Source organism: Poecile atricapillus, chromosome 3, assembly GCF_030490865.1.
Source record: "Poecile atricapillus isolate bPoeAtr1 chromosome 3, bPoeAtr1.hap1, whole genome shotgun sequence".
Classification (NCBI taxonomy): Eukaryota; Metazoa; Chordata; class Aves; order Passeriformes; family Paridae; genus Poecile; species Poecile atricapillus.
This window is the reverse complement of record NC_081251.1, coordinates 86169805-86194287: the sequence shown is the minus strand read 5'-3', so window position 1 is coordinate 86194287 and position 24483 is coordinate 86169805. Positions and strand designations below refer to the sequence as shown.

The 24483-nt window shown below is 38.8% G+C and overlaps 1 protein-coding gene across 1 annotated transcript in view; it reads left to right on the top strand.

Annotated features, from left to right (window-relative positions):
* The window catches only part of KCNK5 (potassium two pore domain channel subfamily K member 5), a 33827-nt gene that overhangs the window by 5738 nt on the left and 3606 nt on the right, over positions 1–24483 (top strand). The window contains exons 2-4 of the mRNA XM_058835637.1: positions 20791–20902; positions 22304–22470; positions 23905–24073. Coding sequence (XP_058691620.1) covers positions 20791–20902; positions 22304–22470; positions 23905–24073 — 448 coding nt within the window. The remainder of the gene's footprint in view (positions 1–20790; positions 20903–22303; positions 22471–23904; positions 24074–24483) is intronic.

Here is a 24483-nt window from a genome sequence, read left to right as displayed (position 1 = left end):
TGGAATGCCAGTTGACTTGTCTCTTTCAAGGCTAAGCCTTTTTCATAGGCTGAACAAAGTAAAGCTGAGCACCTTTCAGACAAGGACAAGTGTCTTTCATTCTGCCGATGAAACAAAGTTGTTAACTACTTCTAGTATCTTTCACATAAAAACTTGACAGTGTAAATTAAGGCTTATGCTTGTGAAATGGGTATTCCTAGATTTTAATTTTTTTTTATATCTTTATTAGGCATCCTCTAAATTCAGCAGGTATTAACTGAGATGAAAATATAGGGTCACTGTCCATGGCTAAGATGCCTCAGAGTGTAATGGATATTGCCACTGCAGCATTAGAAAAAAATTGAGGACAGGCAGCACAGAATCATCTAGGTTGGAAAGGACTTGTGAGATCATAGAGTACAACCTCTGACCAAACACCAACTTGTCAAGTGGACCCTGGCACTGAGTGCCATGTTCAGTTGTTTCTTGAATGCCTCCAGGGATGGTGACTCCATCACCTTCCTGGACATTCCATTCCAATGCTTAACAACCCTTTCTGTAAAGAAATTACTCCTGATATCCAGCTGCATTACTCCACAGCTTTTTTCTCTGTGTGTCTACTTAAAGCCAAATGTAAGCAGGCATGCTTTTCTGTTGTGGGTTTTTTTTTTTCTTTTTTTTTTTCCTTTTTCCCTGTTTAACCATTAAATTGTTTGAACTTTCTTGTACCATAGTTAAACAAAGCTGATAGCACATACACTGCAACTCTGGTGGAGCAATAGCAATCGATCAGAAGCTATAATTTTTCTGCTATGGGCTTTTCCTTTTTCCTATTATGAACTCAATCCTTGAGTGTTCCTAGTATGCTGTTATTCTGTTACCTTAGAACAGAATGTTTGTGTTACCTTACATGTTACCTTCTGCTACTAGGTGTGTTTTTGGCAAGCTCTGCTGTAGAGACCATGGCATGCAAGTAATTTTGCAAGTTATCAACAGCTTGTTCTATGCTTTGGTTCATACTGTTTATATGGTTTTTGCAAGATACCTTGTGTATCCAGTGAAGATACAGTGTAATGATGACTTCCTACAGATTTCCTTTATAAAAACAAATTTATATTTTTGCTATTAATACTAATTAAACACAGTTAATTGCTTTGCTTTTCTCTGAATGCTATTGGCTTTCATAACAGTTGTATTCCTTGCTGGTAGTGCAAATAGATGTCAACATAGTAATATACAATCCAGAAACAAGCTGGAAGTGACAGTAAATAATCCGATCATCTGGGGAGCAAAGGAGAATGCTTTTGCACTTTGCTACTGTGAATCTGCTGATCACAGTACCTATGATTTGCAGAGGTTTTATTTTGTCCTGGCACTTGTTTGATTCTATGGGTTGAATACATACGAACATGTAGTTAAATTTCTTCCTGGAGTAGGTTGGAGTACTAGTATGTCTGGGCTTTGTTTAGTCCAATCTGAGCTCAGATCACAAACTGAGTGTGCTCTGTAGTATGTAATAGAATGTGATAACAGGGCAAGTGGAAGAGTTGCACTCTTCAGTTAAATTAAAATCCCACTTGTGGTCAAACCTGAAGCACCTGTGGTGCTGCAGACCACCTCAGGAGTACCACACTTTGAGGCCGATTGAACTTTTAAAATAAGCATGCAATATGTATTCTGCATTTTTGCCAGCTCTGCCTGCTGAGGAGCTTTGTATTCCTTTATTTTCTGTCTTGATTCTGTCAGGTCATCAGTACTGCTGGTTCTAGCATTACTGGATCATTTCTTTAAACACTTGAATTGTGGGCAGGAGAGATTGTTCCTGGGCATGTATTGCCCTAGTTATTGCTGTATTTATGGTCAAATCAGTAAGGAAGTTATTTTATTTTTTCCCTGCATTGTACTGTGTGAACTCAAGTGTATCAAAGACACTCTTAGGTGCAGAATAGCTTCTGAAATGCTTTAAAATCAAACCTCATGCACTGATTTTCTTAGGAGAAATAAATGTGAGTAATAAAAAGGAAATAGGAAACAAATGATAGGTTGTATTTCCTTTTCCAGCCATATGTGTATCTGTTTCTTACGATGGACCTATTTTTTTTAACCTCTGTTGTGGGATCAATTGCTACAGATCAGCCAGGCTGTAGAACTATATTTCTGCCTTAATGAAAAGGTAGACACAGTTTGTGATTGAGTAAACTGATAAATACTAAATTCACTTTTTTCTGTGTCAACATCTTGCAAATACTGTAAGCTTCCAACTGCTGAGAAACAAAACCCAGACCTGCGTGTCTCCAAGATTTCAAGAGGTGCAAAAATGTCCCAGCTGGACCTATCACAGGTCTCTGAATTCTGATACTTCCTAACAGTGACAGTTAACATTCGTTTGGACTGCAAAGTAAGTTATAAGATTGTCAGAAAATGGCAGCAAGTGAGTAATATCTGATGGAACTTGAAAATAATTCTGCAAAGGGTTATGAAGGTCCCAAAGTTGAAAGCATAGTCAGATAGGATACAGTATTTTTGGCAACCTGGCTAAAATACCAAATTATCAGTGATGACTTTTCTGTGTGACCTCCAAATGCTCATATTGCTGCTCCTCTTTGCTACTTCCAGCCTACTTGAAAGTAGTAAAAGAGCTTTGGAGGAAAGTTGCTCAGAAATCATGTTTGGTCCCTCACTAGAGAAACAGTAGTTTGTAAGTAAGTTAGTTCTGGCCTGTAATAGAAGTGATTGATGAGTCTCCTCCAGGCACCAAAGAAACAGGGAAGGTGTTTGGAGCCAAGCAGCTGAACAAAGAGAAGGGATCTAATCATGCTCACTGTGATATCAACTTCTCCCTTAGCCTGTCTTGCATTAGTCTGGCTGGAATATTCAACCTACTACATGCTCAGCTCTTACAGTTGCTGTTAAACAGCTACAGACTGTAATGCAAATATGTTAAAATCAAGTTAAATAGTTGATCTATAATAGTCTGTGATTGGCAGTTAAGGCTTCAGGCCTAAGCTGTGTGCACGTGACTGCAGAATGACCAGAGGGCAATCAAAACTTGCCTTGTTGGCACAAGGGTTTTTGAAGGGCACTGGAGTTTATGCTTCACTCTTTCTTATTTTTATCAGTGCACTCTAAAAATTTTTAACCTGTGTCACTATCAGTTGCCCTTTTAAAATACTACTTGTCCACTTCCAAATTTTTATGGATTTTTCAGGTAGAAGGCAAGGGAAGGGAAAGAGAGCAAAAAATTTTGAAGTTGCTTCTGTTTAGCAGCAAACCCAGTAGTCATCTTCATTGTGTCTCTATTTGTGTCTCTGTTTGTTACAGTAATACTAGATTTTCAGGTAGTGTCTTAACTGTATTTTGACTATATGATAACAGTGCTTTTTCATGAAGTTGTTGCATAGTCTCTACAAGGTCCTAAAGTTGTCGTCTTGATTAATGAAATGAGAATAGATGTCTTTATCTTATATTTAGGGGAAGTAAAATATAAGTCAAACTTTGAGAGTGCCTTGGCTTTATTTGCATGTTTTAATAATACTTGTTCAGCTCTGCTACAATTAGACATTTGGTTACTTGGACAGATATCCTCACAGCTGGCTGCTTCTTGTGTCCTAGTGGAGAAACAGCATCATAAAGTAGTTTCATGCTAGACATTGGCTAGGTGCTTTCAGCTGAATTCTGTGAATAGAAAAACGGTCTCACTTATTTGAGGTAACTGCAGCTTTTCTGTGGTTTTGTTGACTCCCTTAGCATCTTGTGTGTGAGACACTTTTAAGCTTGAGGGTTCTCTACTTAAAAATGTGCTTCCTCTGTCTTAGCTTCTGAGAAGGTAATAGATGCTGCTGAACAGTCACAGATGTCAGTTGCAGGAAATCCAGGCTAGGAAGGAAAAGAGTAACAGAAGGCAACAACTATGGTACTTCTGCCAGTTGATCCCTCTTGCCTTTAGTACTGAAGCAAGAATATGACAAAGTAGTTTGGCTTTCATGCATATTCAGGGATGGGACAGTTGAGAAGTGATGGGGCACAGAGTCTGTTAATTACCTGGCACACATCAATGTGTACATTACCCTTTGCCTGCAATTTGTATTATGTTACCTGTTCACTGTAACTGTATGTAAATGTAAGGGAAAATTTTGTTTTTGTAAATGGGAAATGTATGGGAAATTTTGTGAATCTGAAAGTGTGCGTGGTTCGGTAGTCCTTAAGTAGAAAGATTTTTCAGCTGACTAAGCTTACTTTTTCACTTAAAATTCTTTCTACAGGATATATGCAATTTCTAGTTTACCAGTGGGGTTTGACTAGGAACTAGATGTGGTACAGGACTGAAAAGATTATTGGAGAATTATTGAAGGCAGTATCTGTTCTGCTTTCTGTCAGTTAGTAGCTGGACGAAAGCCCCTTCTGTGTACCAATTAATATAGTGCTGAATGTATTAAAATAGCAGAAGATTATGTTCCAGTGCATGTGTTGTGTGTGTGTTTTTTAATGTTATACAATTTCTGCAAAAAACCCCTGGGGTTTATATATATGATGACACAACTGTATTTAAGAAATACTCTAATGTACAGCCAGCTCTTAGCAGCAAATTGATGTTATTGCCAGACTAATTCACTCACCCACCAGAAGAAGTAGACTAGGCAAACCTAGCTATTACAGGTCTGAGAGTGTCTAGGTCAGACTGTTGCGTGGTCTGTTATCTCAGGTACTGATCACACTTACTTCTAGCCTGCCATAACTGTGCCAGCAGATCTCTGTATTTGAAAACATTTGTTCAGAGCAGCCTCCACTTTTTCCCCAGTCCTCCTCAAAGATTAGTCTTGAGTTAATCTAGTGTTGAAGAGATTTATGGTAAGTAACATAAAAATATTTTATTTCAGGTTAAGCCCTGGATAAAGCTAAATACATAATAACAGAAATCTCAAAGCTAAGAGCCTTTCTGTGTCAGGTTTTTTGCCCTTGTTAGGCCCCTTAAGATAAACCCATCACTTTGCTGTTCATACAAAGCACTCTGTCCCTGTTGACATTGGAAGTATGCATTGCCTTGCCTCCTTGTCCTGCTGCCTGATACAGGAATGATATAGGGAGATAGACTGGTGTGGTTGAGGTTATGTAAAGTTTTTGGTTGACCCTGGAAACCTGGTTGTTTGGCTTAACAAGGTGGCTTAGTGAAGGTAGTCCCCTAAAGAGTTAATAGCCAACAGTGTGTCTTTTTCTTGTTCCTGTTCTGTAGTCCAAAAGTCTACCTGATTAAAAATGTTGTTACAAGTAGTCCTCTGTTCCACCCAAGTCTGATCACTTTCAGTGTGTTTATTTGATGCTGTTGGGACAAGCAAGACTTTTATTGTAGCATGTGTAAGCTCACTGAATTGTCAGTGAAGTAAGTTGTTTTACATGGACCTGCCTTTTTTTTTTAGTACCCGTTTCTCCTTAAGATAGGTTGTCAAATAAGAAATAAAGTGTGTGATGCTACTAGCATGCTTAGGCAGCAGCTTCTAGCATGTCTTCAGAGAAACAAGACCTTTAAAGTTGTATTGAAATTTGGGGATGAAAACCAAAAGTGCTTATGAAACCAAAAGTCTATGACATTTTCCTTCTAGTGCCTAAGAAACTGAAGAGTTTTTAGAGTGTTCTAAACAAGTAGCTTTCTGTAAATTTCTTAACCTGAAGCATATTTTAATAGGAGAGAATATAGTATGCAGTGTTACTTGATGCTTCAATTCACTCACTGAGTTGAAAATCTTATTTGACCTCTGTAAACAAAGCTGTCAAGCTTGGATCACTTCTGTTTTGATTTGTCCTAATTAACTATTCTTATACACTGAGATTGTGATGGGCTGGGGGGGAGGGGGTGGTGGAAAGCTTCATTTCAAACTCAGTTTCCTCTTCTACTTCTCCTGTGTAATGTCAACATTTGCTGTCCAACCACACTGCATCTAGTAAATTCATCTCAATAAACTGTGTTTTTATTGACAATAGGACTGTTTTGGTTTCATTTAAATCTAGTTAAATCAATTGCAACTGACCTGAAATGTATTATTTTGGAAACAAACTGCTGCATGGCTTACCATCTGCTTATGCAATCAGTACCAGCTCTGTTGCAAAAGTCTCATGCAAACACTGTCTGGTTCTAACCATGCCTAACATAGGTCACCAGCTGGTGTGAGGGCTTGATTAAACTCTTGACTCTTCTACTTCCACTTTCTTATCTCTGAAATGGGGACAACAGCATTTTCCAAAGCCCTTCTAAAGGGGAGTTGGCTACATTAGTCACCATGTATGTATTTAGATAGGAAGGAAGCCTAATCTGGTATTATAGATTATTCCAATGTCTTCATTTCAGCTGATGCAACATAAAAATTGTTGAAATACTATTTTTTTCTTTTTCCCATCCAAGGCAAAGTTTGTTATAAGCATATCTGAACAGAAACTCACAAAATTAGCTATACTAATGAAATCTATGACATAGTCTGATAGGTTTTATTTCTGAATGAGAATGATTATGGGCCAATGAAAAGTAGGGACACTTAGCATCTGTATAACAGCTCCAGTTCCCATGCAGCAATAACCTTTAGCTAATTTGTCTTCAAAACATGTCTATATGGATCTTAAGAAAGTGAAAAGGAAACATTTCTATTACTGCATTAATCAAAAGAGCAAGGGAATGCTGGTAAAGCACTGAATATGCTTTTCATCAAAATAGTTTATTAAGTAGTTCATAAAACTGGAATCTAGTCCTGAAATTAATAGGGGAAAATTCCATATAGACTGCTAAATTCTATACCCATAATCTGTCAAAAAAGCCAGATGCCTCTTCAAAATGGTTGGTATTTACATCCATTGCACACAAATTGAAAGGAGAAATAAAATTAAGCAACATTAGTTTGCTGAAGCATAGGATCTGGAAGTATCACAAATAGGGAAGCTTCAGTATTCAATTCTGCCATGACAAAATAGTTCCAGTTAACTTATTTGCTGAATTAAGAGTTTCACTTATTATTTAACTTTGCAGAAAGTCACAAAAAGGAAATAACCTTGTTGGTCTCTTTCCATTAATATCCCTCACATTGTTTGTCCTATGAATTATGGCTTATAGGAAAATTAACTGCCCATGCTATGCATCATACACAAGAAAGTCTTAAACAGTGTATACTGTAAAAATATTTACATGCCTCTAAGAGGTTAATTTCCCTCCAGATTAGACAGTTTTTTCCAAAGGAAACAGTAACACCTATTTGTATGGCATAACAGAAGTAGAACTCCAGTTGTTGAAATTGGTTTTTTATGGACTCTTATCACCTAAATCTCAATGACTTCATGTTTCACTCTAAAATAGAAACTACTTCAAAACTTGGGGGGTTGTTGCAGAATTAATTAATTCTCTCATCACAGTAGTTTACCCCTAGTCTTCTTTTTTCCACATCTGAGGCAGGAAGTCCTTAATCAAGCATGTTGTTAACTAGTCATTATGTCAAAGAGAAATTAGCAGCAGGACAGCAGTGGTTGGTAGTGAGGGAAAGCTTTATTCAACTGTAATGGTTCAATGGTTCGAATTAGCCAAAATCCCTCAAAATCCACCATGTAGCATCTTACAACTGTTCGGTTTCTGATCAGTGGTGTTAAGTTCACTTTCTCTTCAAGGCTTGATCACATGCTTGATTTCCTGGTATAGACAGAGCAACAAATATTTCCAAAGAGCTAACTACTCTGTTTCTCTGTCAATTCACACAAGCAATGCTAGCTTGGCCTCAGTTCGCTTTAGTGAGAAAGTGTGCTTAAGTCCAACCCTGTTTGGCATGAACATCCTTCTGTGCTTTTATTCTTGAATTTTACTGCATGAAAAATGAAGCCTCAGATTTGGGACATTCTTTTCAATAAAGATAGTTTGGGAAACCAATGAAAAGTTTCCATGAGGATGGAGAAAGGCAAAACAGAACTCATTGCAGACCGTGAAATCAATAAGCAATATGCGAATCATGTCTAGGCAGACTACAACAGATTTCCACAAACACTCGTGCCCAATGTGAGGTCCTTTTAGAAAACACATATATGTGTTTTGACTGAAAATGTCTTATACTGCCTATTTTTAAAACACTGTTTTGTAAAATAGATGCTTGTGATGGAAAGCTGCAAAGACAAATTCAAGTCTTGCATTGCTTCTTACAAAACAAAAGTAAAAAATTATAGAATGGTTTGGTTTGGAAGGAGCCTTAAAGATCATCTAGTTCCAGCCCCCTTGCCATGGGCAGGGACACCTTTCACTAGACCATGTTGCTCAGATTTGTGTTCTGTTTCCATTGTCAGATGGAATATTTTCATGCAAAATTTGCTTAATCCAAAGAGGACAGTTATTGTGTTATGTCTGTAGCTGTAGATGTAACAGCCATCTGTAAATTTTCAGTAGAATTGCGCTTGGTACAAATAAGGAGTACAAATTATCATTACAAAATCAGTAATCTTGACTTGTACTTCTTTTCAATGTGGACTTAAGGCTTTACAAAGTCAGTATGGAAATTCATCTACTTTGTAGGACTGCTAGTATATTCAGTAAAGGAAATTATATGTATTCTATATGGCTCAAACCTTACTTGAAGACCTTCTTGTTTGAAGTCTGTCAGGAGAAAAAATAAATCAAGCTTGTGTTGCAAAAGAATTAGTCTTCTATTTATCAGTAGAGTTCTTTCTTTCTGAATAATTTGGTTTGCTCATCACCATTTATCTCTCAGGCACTTAGCATTGTGTCCGTCCTTGACGAAGAGCTCCTACATGTCTTTGAATGGAGCCACAGAAAATGTTAAAAGAATAAATACTTCCTCCCAACATCTCTGAACTCCTCCTCTCTTACTAAGAGGATTTTACTAGAGGACAAAATTATGTCTGTAAGGTCACAAATTGTTTCCCCTGGACTGTGTCCTGAAGTTTCCAGACTGATAAATATTATATTTGTGCCACAATTAGAGTTTTATGTTTTTCAGGTTCAGGCATGTAAAAAGATGTTTCGTTACATCTCCTCTAAATTCATGATTTATTGCATTTATTGCATGGTATTGTATGATCTCCAGATAACAAGCTAAAACCAGAGTAGAGCATATGTCTTCTAAATTTGTATTTTAAAACTTTCCCCCCTTCTTGTCTCTGACTAATGAGAGCTATTTCTGGATAATAAATTGAGATTGTACTTGAAGAGCATGATTTCTGCTGTCTACTATGGGTTAATTAACAGATTGCCTTTCTAAAAGATCACTTAGTCTGATTAAATTTTAATTGAAAAACAAGAAAACAGATGAGCACTTAAAAGACTGAAATAAGGTGTTTCTCTCTGTGACAAATGTGCATTTTCCACCCTCATTTTGCCAACTAGGAAGCATGTAGAGTAAGGGGACACAGACAAAAAGAGGTGCTTGTGCTTGTGCCTGCACTGCTGTCTTTAATGAGACTGCCTTTTGCTTGTTAAATCAATTACTTTTCTCTCTTCACTGGGTTGTCACTGTCAGCAGTTATGGATTAATAAAGCCCAGTGCTTGGTCCCCATTATGAATTTATCATTTTAGCATTGTTCCCACAGACACTCTGCACTTGTAAAAATGCAAATCAAAACCCAGGAGAAAAGATCCTGAAATGACCAGATTGAAATTTGTCATTCTGTTCCTTTTGAGACTCAGTCCACTGAGGAACTGTCTGCATTGTTTAACATGTGTGTAATTGGTGTTGTGTTAAAATAATGTTGCCAAAGAGAAAGGGTGGAAAAGATCTATCTATCTATCTATCTATCTATCTATCTATCTATCTATCTATCTATCTATCTATCTATCTATCTATCTATCTATCTATCTATCTATCTATCTATCATCAGTGCCTGGGAGAAGGTGTGGAAAAACTCTTTCCTACTTGGCAGAATACTTAGAAAGCAGGTCTGTTCTGCAAAGTCAGGACAGTTTTTTAACCCACTAGCCATAATAAAGGTAGGGAGCAGTGACAGTATTATCTCTTAGGTTTTATTTATAATGGCATTGTATCTAAACACAAATGCTTTTGAAAAACTTTACTCATATTTTTTTTGGAAGGTCCTGGAAACTGTATGCAATGGTAAAATGTGGTGGGTTGACACTGGCTGGAGGCCAGGCACTCACTGCTATCACTCCCCTCCACAAATGGACAGGAGAGACAAACAGTGAAAAGTTTGTGAAGTGAGATAAGGACAGGAAGGGATCACTCACTGATTACCATCACAAGCAAAATTTCAACTTGGTGATATTAATTGAATTTATTACTAACAAAATCAGAGCAGGATGATGAAGAATAAAATAAATTTTAAAAACCTTCCCCTCACACGTCCCTCCTTCACAGGCTCAGAGAGACAGGGAATGGAGGCTTATGGTCAGCTCATCACACATTGTTCCTGCCACTGCTCAGGGAGAGGAATTGTTCCCCTGCTCCACTGTGGAGTCCCTCCCACAGGAGACAATTCTCCATTAACTTCTCCAACATGAGTCTGTCTTATGGACAGCAATTCACTCTGAACTGCTGCAGTGTGGATCACTCTTCCATGAGGTTCAGTCCTTCCGACACAGCCTGCTCCAGTGTTGGTCCCCCATGGGGTCACAAGTCCTACCAGGAAACCTGTTCCAGAGTGAGCTCTCTACATGGATCTGCACATTCCTGCCAGGACCCTGCTCCAGCACAGGCCTCCCTTGGGGTCACAGCCTCTTCTCAGGCCTCCACCTTCTCTGGTGTAGTGCTCCTTCACAGGCAGCAGGTGGATCTCTGCATCCCCAGGGAACCTCCATGGGCTGCAGGGGCACAGCTGCCTCACCATGGTCTGCACCATGGGCTGCCAGGGGTATCTCAGCTCCAGAGCCTGGAGCACCTCCTGCCCCTCCCTCTGCACTGATCTTGGTATCTGCAGAGTTGTTCCTCTTACATTCTCACTCCTTTCTGCTCTGGCTGCAGTTACATCTGAGCAATAACTTGTTTTTTCCTTCTTAACTACATTATCATAGAGGTGTTACCATAATTTCTGATAGGCCCTGCCTTGTCCAGTGGCGCATCTGTCTTGCAGCTGGCTGGCATTGACTCTGCTGGACATGGAGGATTCTCACAGAAGCCACCTGTGTAGCACCCCCAACTACCAAAGCATGGCCACACAAACACAATAGATTCACTAACCCATAGCAAGGATGCTGTTGTTTAAATACTCCTTGTATTTACAGGTGATTCTGAGATTGGGTAGGGTGAATTTTAAGAACAGCTAATGTGATAGAACTTCAGATGCATATAGGAATTTACTGGTGTATCCAACAAACTTTTGCAGAGAGATTTGGAGCTCATGTTGAGCAGTTCTAGTTTGCTTTAGAGTATGCCAGTGCTCTTCCTCAGTTCTGAGCACCTAAATAAACCTTATAGGAGCTTCCTCAGAATTATACTAAATAGTGAATATTCTCAAGTGTAAAGCTATGTGTGTAGGATGAAGATGTGAATGTTTTCTAATCCCTCTTCAAACTCAGTTGTGCCCTTTGAAGAACATACACAGGGCTTCTTTACCATGCAGTGATACAATTATTTAGTCAAGAATATTTTTTCTCTGGTAAAGACCATTTCTGTATTTATCTGTGTTTGGTAGTTTCTTGTCTTTGGTGTTCTTACTGGACAGCCTGTTCTGTGCTCATTAATCAGTAAATCAAAGGGGATGTTGAGTCCTAATCCACAGTTTTCTTCATAGAATGTACTTAATTACTTTCACTGGAATCTGCTTTCAAAATCCAGTAAAGGACAAGGTATTGCACTCTGTGCTTTCTCCATCTAAATGGAGATAATCAAATATTGCAATAAAACTAGCAAGACTGCTTTAAAAGAAAAGAAGTGCCAGCCGCATTGGAGTCTTGAAACAGTTTTCCCACTTAAAAATAAATCAATAATGAATTGTGACAAAATTACTTGAATAAGAAATCAAGAACAAGACATGTAAAGAAACCTTATGAGTGTTCTGTGTTCTAAACTAACAGCCAAAAATTATGTCTTGTTTGCTGTCTGTTGTATGCAGAGTGAAAACCAGACATGTATTTACATGCATTCTTTAAATATCAGGCTTAGATGTAGGGACAGCTTTGTATGAAGTGGCATGTGCTAGAGGCTCAGTTAGGTAAGAAGAATTCTGCTTAGGTGAAGGCACAAGTTCCTGACAGACCTAAGTAAAGCATAATGAAGGGAAAGCAATAGAGTGTCTTGGCTCTGTAATTCATTTATGCATTGAGAAGCAGTGCTGCATGAACAAAATTAAATACTTAAGAAGCTGTCTGGGTAAATGAAGAATCGACAAGATTAACTAAACTTTTTCTGCAGAGCAAGTTCAATCTTGTTATATAACCTTTTGGTTATTTTGGATAAAATGTGTTATATACAATGCATTTGAAGTCTATATATACCTTTCTGTTTTGTATGCTGTAAGATACTGGTGGATCATTTTAAGTCAGTTGTAGTAAATTTAAATAACTTTTATAATTGCCTTATTAAAAGCACACAAACAAACAAGAACAACTGACATGTTGAAGCAGTTAAAAAACCCCAAACTTTTGAGTTCTTCTTTCTTCGAAGACTTTGGAAAAGTGAGAAGATAATATTCTACCGCTGTATTGATAGAACTGAAAATATCATCTCATTCTGGATTAAATCTTGCTATTGTTGGAAAAAAACTCCTTGCTTGAAGTCTGTTTCTTGCCAGGATTTTTTTCCTCTACTAGGAATTTTCAAGACTTTGTCCTTTGATAAGAGAACTGTCTAAACTGTTGATTGAAAAAGGCAAAATATGTATGTACTTGCAGTGTATTTATAAAGTCATTGATTATGACAGCAAGGGGAATACTTATCCCCTGCTATTTGTAGTTGATCTACATAGGGATGTAAACCTGGGGAATAACCCTTGCTTTCCAGGGTTTGCTTTTATTTTTTCTTCTATTTCAATTAATAGATAAGGAGGAAGGAATACTCGTATTCGATCTCTCTAGTTTTTTGCATAATCTTCATGTATTCTTTGGTTATGCGTGTTATTTACATCTGTCAACATCAAGCATGAAGCTTGTGGAGTTTCTGTTCTTCTAGAAGGGAAAGTTAACATTATTCCCTCAATGACTACTTCCTATTTTTTGCTTCAGTTTCAGCTTTGACCTTGTGGAAGGTGACTACCGTCCACACCGCATTTTCCTGTTAGAAACAAGCTGTTTCTGCCCTGGGTTTTGTTTATTAAAACAGACTATACGAGTTCCAGGATTACCAAGAGTCTTGCAGAACCTAGTTTAATATAGACCATCTGGGGATTCACTTCACTCTTTTATGCTTAGTAGATCCAGAATCAGGCTTGGTAGTCAACTGATGTCCTCTACACTTAAAGTGGAATTTATTAATTCTCACCATCCTTCTATAATGCAGGTGCTGCTGACTCATATCCTGTACCTTTTGCCCCAACCACCTTCCAGCTCAACTCTCTGCATAGGTCAGTAAAGGACAGTGAAATTTTCACAGGTTGGCAAGACACAAGGATGTTACCAGTCAGACTGAGACAATGTGGTTCATCTGTTATTGGTGTTCAAAACGCTCACGGTGAGAGACTTCTCCTGGGTCAAGCTGTTCACGTATAAGCAATTTATTATAAGGATAAAGAGAGGGAGAGACCCGTGTCCATCACCAGCCTCGGCATCCATGTGGTCCCGGGGGGAGGGGAGAGAGTGTGGGGAGAGCAGGAGGAGAGAGGTTAGAGATGGGGAGGGAGGAAACAAGAGCAACAGAGGGAGAGCGGGGAAAAACCAGGGAGTTCTTAGGAGAGAGGGGGAGGACAAGAGACGGGTAAGAGGGGGAAAGAGGGAAAAACAAGAGGGAGAGAGCAAGGAAAACTAGGGAGGGGTAAGAACTAAGAGCTGAGAGAGGGGTAAGAAGTAAAAGCTCAGAGAGTGTAGTTCTTGTTACAATACAATATCTCTTTTTCTATAGTGAATATTCTAATTCTTAGTAACCAATCACTACAAGATACACCCACTAAAGATTTTACATGCAGCCTATAAGTTTCACCATATTAACATACAGTGTTGCATTTTAAACTCTAAAAGCTTTACAAATTCTTCCCTTGCTTCTTGACCTTTGGATTCTCTATCAGCAGAAGGACATTGTTTCATCAACTAGGGATTCTCCTTTAGCTGGCTAGGCTATTGTTCTTTGGTTATATAGTAACTAGTACTCAGCATCATGACTCAAAGCAGGCTTTCATTTCTACTTCGATTCTAGGCTTCATATTTTCAGAATCTTCTGCCAATCACATTCATAAGGTTTCCCTGTTTCATCCTCCCCAACAATCTGTCTTATTTTTCTTTCTCAAAAAAGGTTGCAAACCATTCCTCACAGAAGAGAAGTAGAAAATCCAGGACTCAGCTAAAAGACTTCTTTTTACATCTGGCATGGTTCTTGCCCTGATACACATGAAATTCGTACTGCAAACACAGATAAAACTGAGAGGGAAATGAGAGGTCAGCTATCCTAAGTCCTGCTGGTTTGTGTAATCCTGCAGAGACTGTGCAGGATTCTGTCCTGTGCAGGAGACTGTCCATTTCCCTGATGGACAGAATCTTCTATTCAGTTGAGGCATATCAGGGATGCAGAGTGAAAGCCTGTCACCTTCAATATCTACCTTGTTTGTTGTTTTCTCTTTGTCCAGTGACTATAACTCAGAAAAAGATTATGGTGTTTAGTATTACATTAGATATGTATTTTTTTTTAAACAACTAAACACATGAAACAGAGAAATTAAGAATTAAGCATAAAGAAATGCCTGACCAGAAGAGAGGGGGAACTGACAAGAGCAAGAAAGGATCGAGACTGCAAGATAAGATAAAGAGCTAGAATACACAAACAAGATGCAAAGACGAAGGCACCACAGGATAAAGAGATTCTTTGGACCTCTAAGCCAGAAAGAAAGGTGTCAAAGGACTAAAAAGAGCATGTACAAGAAGACAAGGTGAAAATTCAAGGAGAAAATTGCTGACCTCATCCCAGAGACCCCCAGACAACCACCAAACTGACCAAAAAAAAGAGCAGTGTGCAGCTGCAAAGGGGCGTGGAGCTAATTTTAATATGAAGCAAGGACAATCGAGGATTAAGAAATGAATATGTATTAGGTGTATTGTGTAGCCCTAGTTTGTAAAGGATAAAAAGAGAAAGCCAAAGCTTAAAGGTGTGCACGGAGGAGATATCCCCCATGCACCTCAGCACTGAATAAATTCATACCTACTCTTATAACTACTCTGCAAGTTATAGAGTTCTTTTTCTATCCACATACCACACACAAACTTACTCAGTAGCTGAGCTATGACAGCTGTAAGCCAGTATTATTATGTTCTAGTTTGACTGTGAACCTACAACTTGATCTAGATATAAAGTACTTAGAAAATTCAGACTGTGCCTGTGAAATGGCTTCTGCTGTTTTTAATGTGCAAGCGGACATAAAAGTGCAATATGCCCACAGGACAGGAAACTTCTGACCATGTCCACTCTGCTGCTTGTCTACATAATGAGTCTGAAGAAGCTGTCCTGTCAATCTGGCTGTGGCCACCCACAGACATTTTTCCTTCAAAAGGGTTTCTGGCTGAGAGGGTTTATTTCTCTTTACTTATGTGTAGTCAAACCCTAGACAATATTATCCAGATCAGCAGAGCTTTGTAATGTATATATGACCTGGGAGTCTTAACATGTGACTCAGGTTTTTTACAATTGGAAAGATATTTGTTAACAATTAAATATATTTTTATTGCATTTTAAAATAAAGAGCTGACTGCTACTGTAACTTTATAGCTGCAGCCAGAAAACCTAAATCACTGTAAAACCCATGTGGGACACATAAAAGGGTGTGCAATTTGCATGGCATGCATTTTAACTGTTTCTGTATTTTTAAAGTCATTACGAGTTCTTTTAGGCTTTTTGTTCATACAACTGCTTGTATCACTTCACCTATCTGTTTCGCTGTGCTGCTACTGGATTTGGTTAAAATGGAAATCTGGTTAAAGATGAACAGCAGTATACTGTGCATCTGAGAATTTAAATTTAAAATTTATTACCCTGGATAATTTTATTGTGATTGGCTAAGTTGTCAGTACTATACATACCTATGATTAGATAACTAGTGCACTTTTCTGGTGTCTTCAAGTTGTATAAAAGATTCAGATGTCAATGTGAAAAAAAGACTGCTGTTAAAGCTTTTATTCCTTGTGGGAAAGTCTCTAAAGTACTTGGTAGATTCGAAATCCAGCGTTTTTCAGCAAACTAAATCTTTATAGCCTTGATAAAAGAGCTTGAGAAAGAAGTGAAATTACTGCTATGCTTTTTTGGAGTCAGAAGTGAGGACAAAGCCTAGGAGTCCTCAACGGATGCGTCAGTTATTGCTTTAATGGATCCAGCTTTTGGATCTAGTAGCAAGCTGTGATTGTCCCTTACACTGTGATACTGTTGAGTGTAGAATGAAAGCCATTTGGTCTAATTTTAGGCTTAATAGTTCAATTACATCTCCTTTCTTGTGGATAAACAGCATTTCAAAAGACAATTGTTCGCACCACTGGGAGAACTTTAATGCTGCCTTTAGATCTATATGTCAGATCCCCAGGGAATGCTTCGAATAATATGGGAGGCTTTAGCCTCTTCAAAGAGACCTGGCTCTGAGCAATAGCTGGCTGCTCTTCCTGTATGTAATAGGGTGCCTGTGGAGCAGGATCTGTTGCTCTACTTTATATATAGCCAGTTTGTCGTCTTCAGTCTGGTGTATTTGTCTATCTGGCCACAAGTACCTCAGAAGTCCTTTTTTCTTCCTATTGCTATTGTCATTAGACCCAATTGTTCCTTACTATAGTAACTTAAGATTTTCTTTCACTCCTTAATTCTTAGAATAAAATCAGTAATGGTGTGTGACCTATATGGGCCAAGACATCAACTTGCTATTTTTAAATTTGTTTTGAGAACTTTCCGGCCCTACTCTTACTTATATAGGGAAGATTCAAGTGGAAGGTGCCTGAAACATCTGAGAAAAATTCCTCTTCTTGGTCCAAGATGGAGGAGATTTAACAACTATTTCCTGTGATACCTGGTGAATTCAGAGTTCCCCTGGTCATCAGAGGGTTAATAAAAATGTCACCAAAGCCAGTAAACACAAGGCTGTAGTGGAGCAGTGATGGGGTTTGTTGGGGAAGTGGGAAGGTACCTCACAAATGGAGCATGTTGTCTGCTTGATTACTTTCAAATAACTTCCCTTTTTCTACTTGTGTTATTGGCACCAGAAGAGGTAGTAGTTTTAAGTCTGTTTAACTTTCAACAATAACACCAGAGTCTCTAAAACTTCTTCCCCTTTTTCCTTTGCCAAGAAGCAGAACTAGAGTTGTAGGGAATGAGGGAGAAGAGGGGTTTTGATTCTGTAAGGCAAAAGACATTTGACCGAAAATACAGTTTTCCCTTTATCGGTATGAACTGTCCTGAGGTGACACCTAAGGTGATATATAAATTATGAGTTAGTTATTTTCAGCTTTTGCATTTGGACACCCTTGAAAAGGCATTCTTAAATTACATCTTTCAAGATACTAAGAACACTTGCACCATCTACCCTCTTCTTTCTTTTCTTCCTTGCCTCCTGTTTTACAATCCAAGGACTTCTTGGAGGAAATTTTCTGTAGTTTAAGAAATCAAGCACAGCCAAATTGAGGTATTCTATATCCTAGCATATGAAAACAAAGGCATCTCTGACATTGGAGCCTAACAGATTTGCCAAGCAAAAAAACCACAACCATGTTTGCTGTTCAGTTGTACACCACTGTCCACTCACCTTTTTTTTTGTCTTTTTTTTTTTTTGTTGTTGTTGTTAGTTTGTTTGTTTCAAGTCATAATCTTTAATTGTTTCAGTACAGGGTAGAGTTATGCTGCTTGGAAATCAGCTACATATTTCCCACAGCACCAAACCATCTAAGCATGTTTCGTGACCATGCTTGTTCCTGCAGCTGGGATGCATATAGTGCATTCAGACTTATTGCAGGTATAAAGTAACTTAAAAGACTGGACTGTAGATCACAGATGATTGTGTGCCAATAGCTGTGTGCAAATAGGGACAGGAAGAGGGTGTCAGCTGTGTCTGGAGAATTCTCTGTGGTTCACTATACCAAGGTTTCATATAACTGGTAGAGCTGGCCATCTTCCCCAGAATGTTAGCTGCCTGGCTGTGAAGGGCAGCTGTGTGCCATTCAGTCCAGCAGCTTCTTCCCCTCAGATCTGGGCCCTCTTTAGACCTCCAGACCTCAAATCCTGGCAGGTCTTGACATAATTGTATGTACCGGGAAACTGAGCTCTGCAATGAGATAATGCAATGAGATAATGACCTGTCACAATGGGAGCAGATAGTTCACTGGGTCTCTTGGAGATCACTTGCTCTGTGAGGAAACAACCAAAAAAAAAATCCAAGTCTGCCTATAGAATGAAAAATACCTGGAAAACTGGTGCTTAGTGTAACATTTAGGCAGTGGAAGAAGTCAAGGCATCTTTTCAAGAATAACAGATAACAGATTGTGTTTTCCAGGTGGTTTGGATGTCCTTTGGGACTTTCAGAAAGTTTGTCTGCAGACCATGGCAGAAATGAGTGATTGTACTTTGATTGGTTTCTTCTCAGATGAGTCAGATGAGCTCTTGTGATCCTTTCTTTTTTTTTTTTTTTTTGGAAGTGGAGCGGCATTGTGTGTTTTACTTGCCTGCTCTCAACCTGCCTGTTTTAGGGCTGCTTCTCATTTGTACACCACTTTCTCATGATAAATGTGTGCCTTGGTGAGAACTCTCTCCTTTTCTATCCAGAGCCTGTAGGGTGTAGAAAGACACTGCATCCAATTTTATACATACTTTGAGTTTACCAGGAGAAAAAAAATCTAGTTTTTTACCTTCTTTCACTTCCAATGTGCCTCCTTTTATCTTCTGAAACAGCCTGTGTGTTGAAAGTGCATTTTTAATTAAATTATTTGCATCTTGTATGTGTACAATGCATTCACTTTGAGGGCATTTTTATTACAGTAGGGGGGTAGTGATATGTAATAAGTCTCAAGAATAATTAAAGCCTGTGTTAACTTGTGTATATTATCAGTAGTAACTGAACTTTGTGTTGAATCTCTGCTGGGTCCAAAATCAGATCTTAATCAAGAAGGAAGGAAGGAAGTGGCGGAAGGAAGGAAGTGGCGGAAGGAAGTGGCGGAAGGAAGTGGCGGAAGTGGCGGAAGGAAGGAAGGAAGGAAGTGGCGGAAGGAAGGAAGGAAGTGGCGGAAGGAAGGAAGGAAGTGGCGGAAGGAAGTGGCGGAAGGAAGTGGCGGAAGGAAGTGGCGGAAGGAAGTGGCGGAAGGAAGTGGCGGAAGGAAGTGGCGGAAGGAAGTGGCGGAAGGAAGTGGCGGAAGGAAGGAAGGAAGTGGCGGAAGGAAGTGGCGGAAGGAAGTGGCGGAAGGAAGTGGCGGAAGGAAGTGGCGGAAGGAAGTGGCGGAAGGAAGTGGCGGAAGGAAGTGGCGGAAGGAAGTGGCGGAAGGAAGGAAGGAAGTGGCGGAAGGAAGGAAGGAAGGAAGGAAGGAAGGAAGGAAGGAAGGAAGGAAGGAAGGAAGGAAGGAAGGAAGGAAGGAAGGAAGGAAGGAAGGAAGGAAGGAAGGAAGGAAGGAAGGAGTGATGGGGGAAGGAAGAGATGGTTGTAGTTACCTTTATAAGTTCTTGACAGTTTAAGATAAACATCGCCTGTCTTATTTATTTCTAAAAAGTATTTTTAAAAAGGTATATTGCTTCCAATTTTTAGATATTTGGCTGCAGACAGCTTCTATGTTCAACACTTATTGAGGGAGAAATGCAGACAGTGGGTAACATTTGGAGATACCTTCACCTTTTATGCATATGGGTGTAGCCTCAGTTTTGTTCAGTGTTTACACTGAAGGGAAAAAAGCCGAGTAACTTGGTACTGCTTTAACTGCATCATAATGTGTCAGAGCAAAGATTTAAATAACTAGAGATTTCCCAGAGAGAATATAGTATATCTATTTGTTTTTTTCCTTTAACTTCGGGGGGGTAGAAATGCACTCCAGAATCAGCAAGATGCATGGTTTTAATCTGAAACTTTCACTTTCTGCACTAAATAATAATTTGTGCTTGGCATTCATCATGGCATACCAGATTCCAGCATGGGAGAAGAAAAGGGCCTGATTCAAGGACAGTGATTGGAATCCTGTTGCATGAAACGTTGTGAAAAAAATGTTAATTTCTCTGTCTTTGAAAATTTTTACTGTTTGCTTGTACATGGTCTGACTTTGGTAGAGACAGCAAGTGAATTAGGATGAAGCACATGAGCTTTGCCGAGGATTCTATGACATTCATACCCAAGTCAAGCTGAGGAATGTAATATTGTTTTGAAATGAATAGTAGTTCTGAAGATGTCCCTAATATTAAACCAAATATGAGATCTGCACTGTAGTTTAAATGCTAGTTCAATCTGCAGGAGTGTTACCTGCTCTCTGGAAGAGTTCCATTTGGTTTAAAGTTGTCAAGTAAAAGTTTATCTAATTAAAAGTCCCTATTGAAATGTGAGAGCACCTGCATTAATTTTTCTTATGTGAAGTAAGTTTTTAGTATTTCATAAAATTATCGTTAGTGAATATACTAGGCCAGCCTTCACAAAAAACTCTGCGATTATTTTAAAAGTATGAGCTAAGGGGAAAACCTGAGAGGGACAGATAAATTTCTGTTTTAGGCTGCCAGGATTTTACAAGGTTGATTGTTACTTTTTCCTTACAGATTGTGTCAGATGCTGCTGGACAGGGGGTCGCCATCACTGGAAACAATACTTTCAACAATTGGAATTGGCCGAATGCTGTGATCTTTGCTGCTACTGTGATCACTACAATCGGTAAATATTTACTATGTCAACCTTCCTAGCTGTAGTTTTCCTCAGGCTCTAGTGTGCTTGTACTCACCCATTTCTGTGTCAAGGTAGCCACTGAATAAAGTCCCCATGCCTGGAGCTGCCTAAAGTATGTGTTCAGATTCATAGAGGAAAAAAACTAGGGTTTTGGTACTCTCTCCATGTGTGTATAGAAGAGAAATTTGTGCCTTTCCAATTAGTAATGGATTAAAGGTGCTGTTGGGGTTGGCTGGTGTTATTCCAGTTCCACTGATTCATGCACTTAAATTTCCAATCATAAAATTCCAAAACAAAAGCATAACAAAGCATTCCATTAAATTAATACCTAAAGCAAGTGTATATGAGGTTTTTGTATTGCTGTCTTTTTACACACATGCGTCCTCTTGAGGTACTGCTAAATTATCAGTGTTACTGACTTGCAGAACTAGCTAGACTTTATATCTACCTCTTAAAAGAAGGTGAAGCGGAACAATGGTTGCTTTTTAAATATTACTACTGATTTGTGCTTGTAAGACCTTCTGCACTCAAAGACTTCTTCCTCCTGTGATATATATTTTTTCAGAACTCAGCATCTTTTACCTTCTGCTTTTACAGAAAAATCTTTGCTACATGGTGTTTTTACACACTTGTTGAACCTAGAATTAAAAAAAAAGGAATGGAAAATAACCAGAGAGGATTGGATGTAGAAGTCTTACTGTAAAACCATATGCAGTATTGTAGTTTTCTTTATTATTTAAGATTTCCAATACCCAGCTTATATTATAGCTTTCATGTTGAAGTCAATAACACACCTAAATAAGAAAACTCTGTCAGAAGTTCAGAAAATAGGCTGCTGATTTTAGACCCTGAATCTGTATGTCCTGCTAGGTTCTGTGACCAGCAGAATGAACTAAATTCATTTGAAATATTTTGCACATACTTGCCTTGCACTTAACTCACAAGCTCTTTCCCTGCAAAGGTACCAGGTCACAAGTGTAATGTGTATTGTGGATCTTTCACCTGGGAGCTAGCTTCAGGATGAATTTTGAGTTTCATTCCATAAAATTGAATCAGTCAAGTTTTAACAGTGCTGCTTAAGATTGGAACATCATATTAGAAGTTTTGAGATGAGCTTTATTTTGGGTTTACCCCATCTTGTCCAGAAAAAAGATGCACAAAATCTAGGGAATGCTGAAGTGCGGGTTTTTTGTGAGTTTGCTAGAGTAACGTTGGAAGGCATCCAGAATCAGAAGATAAGCAGCTGCAGTAAACTAAATCCCTTTTAGATGGTGAAGCAAGGAATGCCCAACACAGTAGGAGCTCACACAGTATTGTTTTGTGCACAGATAGAATTGCCTTAAATTCTCTTCAACAAGAGCAGAAGGAGGACATACTTATCTCTTTCAGGTTACGGAAATGTTTCCCCAAAGACACATGCTGGGCGTCTCTTCTGTATATTTTATGGGCTTTTTGGAGTACCTCTCTGCTTGACATGGATCAGTGCTCTGGGGAAGTTTTTTGGAGGACGTGCCAAGAGGCTGGGCCAATTTCTGACAAAAAGAGGAGTAAGCCTGGTAAGCCCTTACTTGTTTACCTGTAAACTGTGTGGTTTTGATGCATGAATTAAACTTACACTTCTTAACTTGCCTACTTATCTCATAGTAAATGAACACTTGTACAAATACAAATTTTCCCAAAAGGTGTTGCATTGAAACAACTGAAAGAGGGATGGGGTCTGATGTGTTAGTTCTGCAAGAAGTTTAGCAAAATCAGATCTCATAAAAACCTTTGGTACTACTTCTCACATTAAAGACCTTTAGGACAAATGTACATGAGGCTCCATTTCACTCAAGACGTTTCATTAAAGCTCCTCAGCACAGAAATGAAAATTGACTCCTACCTGCCTATGTGCTACTATGAATATTTCCTGCTCTGCAGTGAACCTGCTGCAAAATTGTGACAGCTATAGCTGGTCTATAAGCTGCACAGATAATTTGGCTTAACAGATACCAGCTCGACCAGCCTATCTCATTAGGAGAAAAAAGTCCCTGGACAAGCACAGATGCACCCATATAATTGGCCAGTAAGCTGGGTGGAGTTGAGACCCTTGACCAATCATGTCTGTAAGCATGGGAAATTTGAAAGCTCTATAAAAGGAGCTACCCCACAATAAACTCAGACTGTTACTACATGAACCCAGTGTGTGCATGTCACTTCTCCTGTCTCCAGGAGGAGTAACAACATCAGCATAAGACAATATAGTATTTTGTTCTGAGTTACTGGCTTGTGGTTTTTGGTTTGTGATATTTTGTTGGTTTTTTGGTGATGGTTTGTTTGGGTTTCTCTCTCTCTCTCCCTCCCTTCCCCACTGCAAGTGAATTCTCAGTTCTAACTGCACAGAAATGGGAAGCAATGCAGAGTCATAGTGCCTGCACTGGAGGCACTGGGGCTGCTTTACATCCTGATTTCAAAAACAGAGCAAGAACGTTTTTGGTTCTGCACCTGAGAAGAAAGTACAGAAAATAATAGTGAAATACATGTGTGTGTGAGCAGGTTTGTACAAAGGTTGCGTGGGTGGCAAAGGGAAGGAGTGAGAAATAGGAGAGAGACATCTTAAAACACTTCTGATCTTCTGTATTCAAATGAGTAAAAGAAAAGTTAGAGGTACTGGTGGATTTTTAGACTAGAGTGCTATGTCTATATCCCATGCCAATCTATAAAATACCAGGGACTCCTTAAACTCTTCAAAGAGCGTGAAGGAAAACTATGAGGAAATAATATTTTTTGAGCAAATAGTTGTAAGAATAGGGAGTTCTGCCTAAAGGGGAAAAAAAAATAAAAAAAAAAAATAAAAGTGTGTTTACTTCAGTCACTTTCAGTGACTTTTAATTATGGATATTTCAAAACTGAAATATCTGGTGCTGCCAGATAATTATTGGTGCTATGAGCAGGAAAAAATAATTTTGAGATATTTCCCTAACTTTTTCTGGTTTTTTTTCTTCCCACAGAGGAAAGCCCAAATTACATGCACAGCTATTTTCATTGTTTGGGGTGTCTTGGTCCATCTGGTTATTCCTCCCTTTGTCTTCATGATGACTGAAGGATGGAATTACATTGAAGGCCTCTATTTCTCATTCATCACCATCACCACCATAGGATTTGGAGATTTTGTTGCTGGTCAGTAATCACATTTTATGTAAAATTTCATTACATGCATAGTGTGGCAATTCTGCTTCCAAACTCTTAATTTGAAAAGATGTTTTCTAAGCTTTTCCTTGCAGTATAGAACATTCTGTTAAGGCTGAATACTGATCCAATGGACTAGATCTGGCTCTTCAGTGTTGGTGTAGATGCCTAAAGCCTTTATTGGGTTAATTTTGCAGCCAAGTTCTAGAGTTTTTAAGTCCTTTTGGTGCCCCAGGTCTGTATTTTAGGCAAGGAGCTACACTGTCCACCATGGTAGTTCTGCACCTTTGAATGGGATCCAGTACACTAAGCAGGATGTGTAGGCATTGGGGAATGCTTTTTACACCTGCCTATAACTAGCCAACATGGAATGCTGAGCATATTCCTCTCTCCCTCCTAAA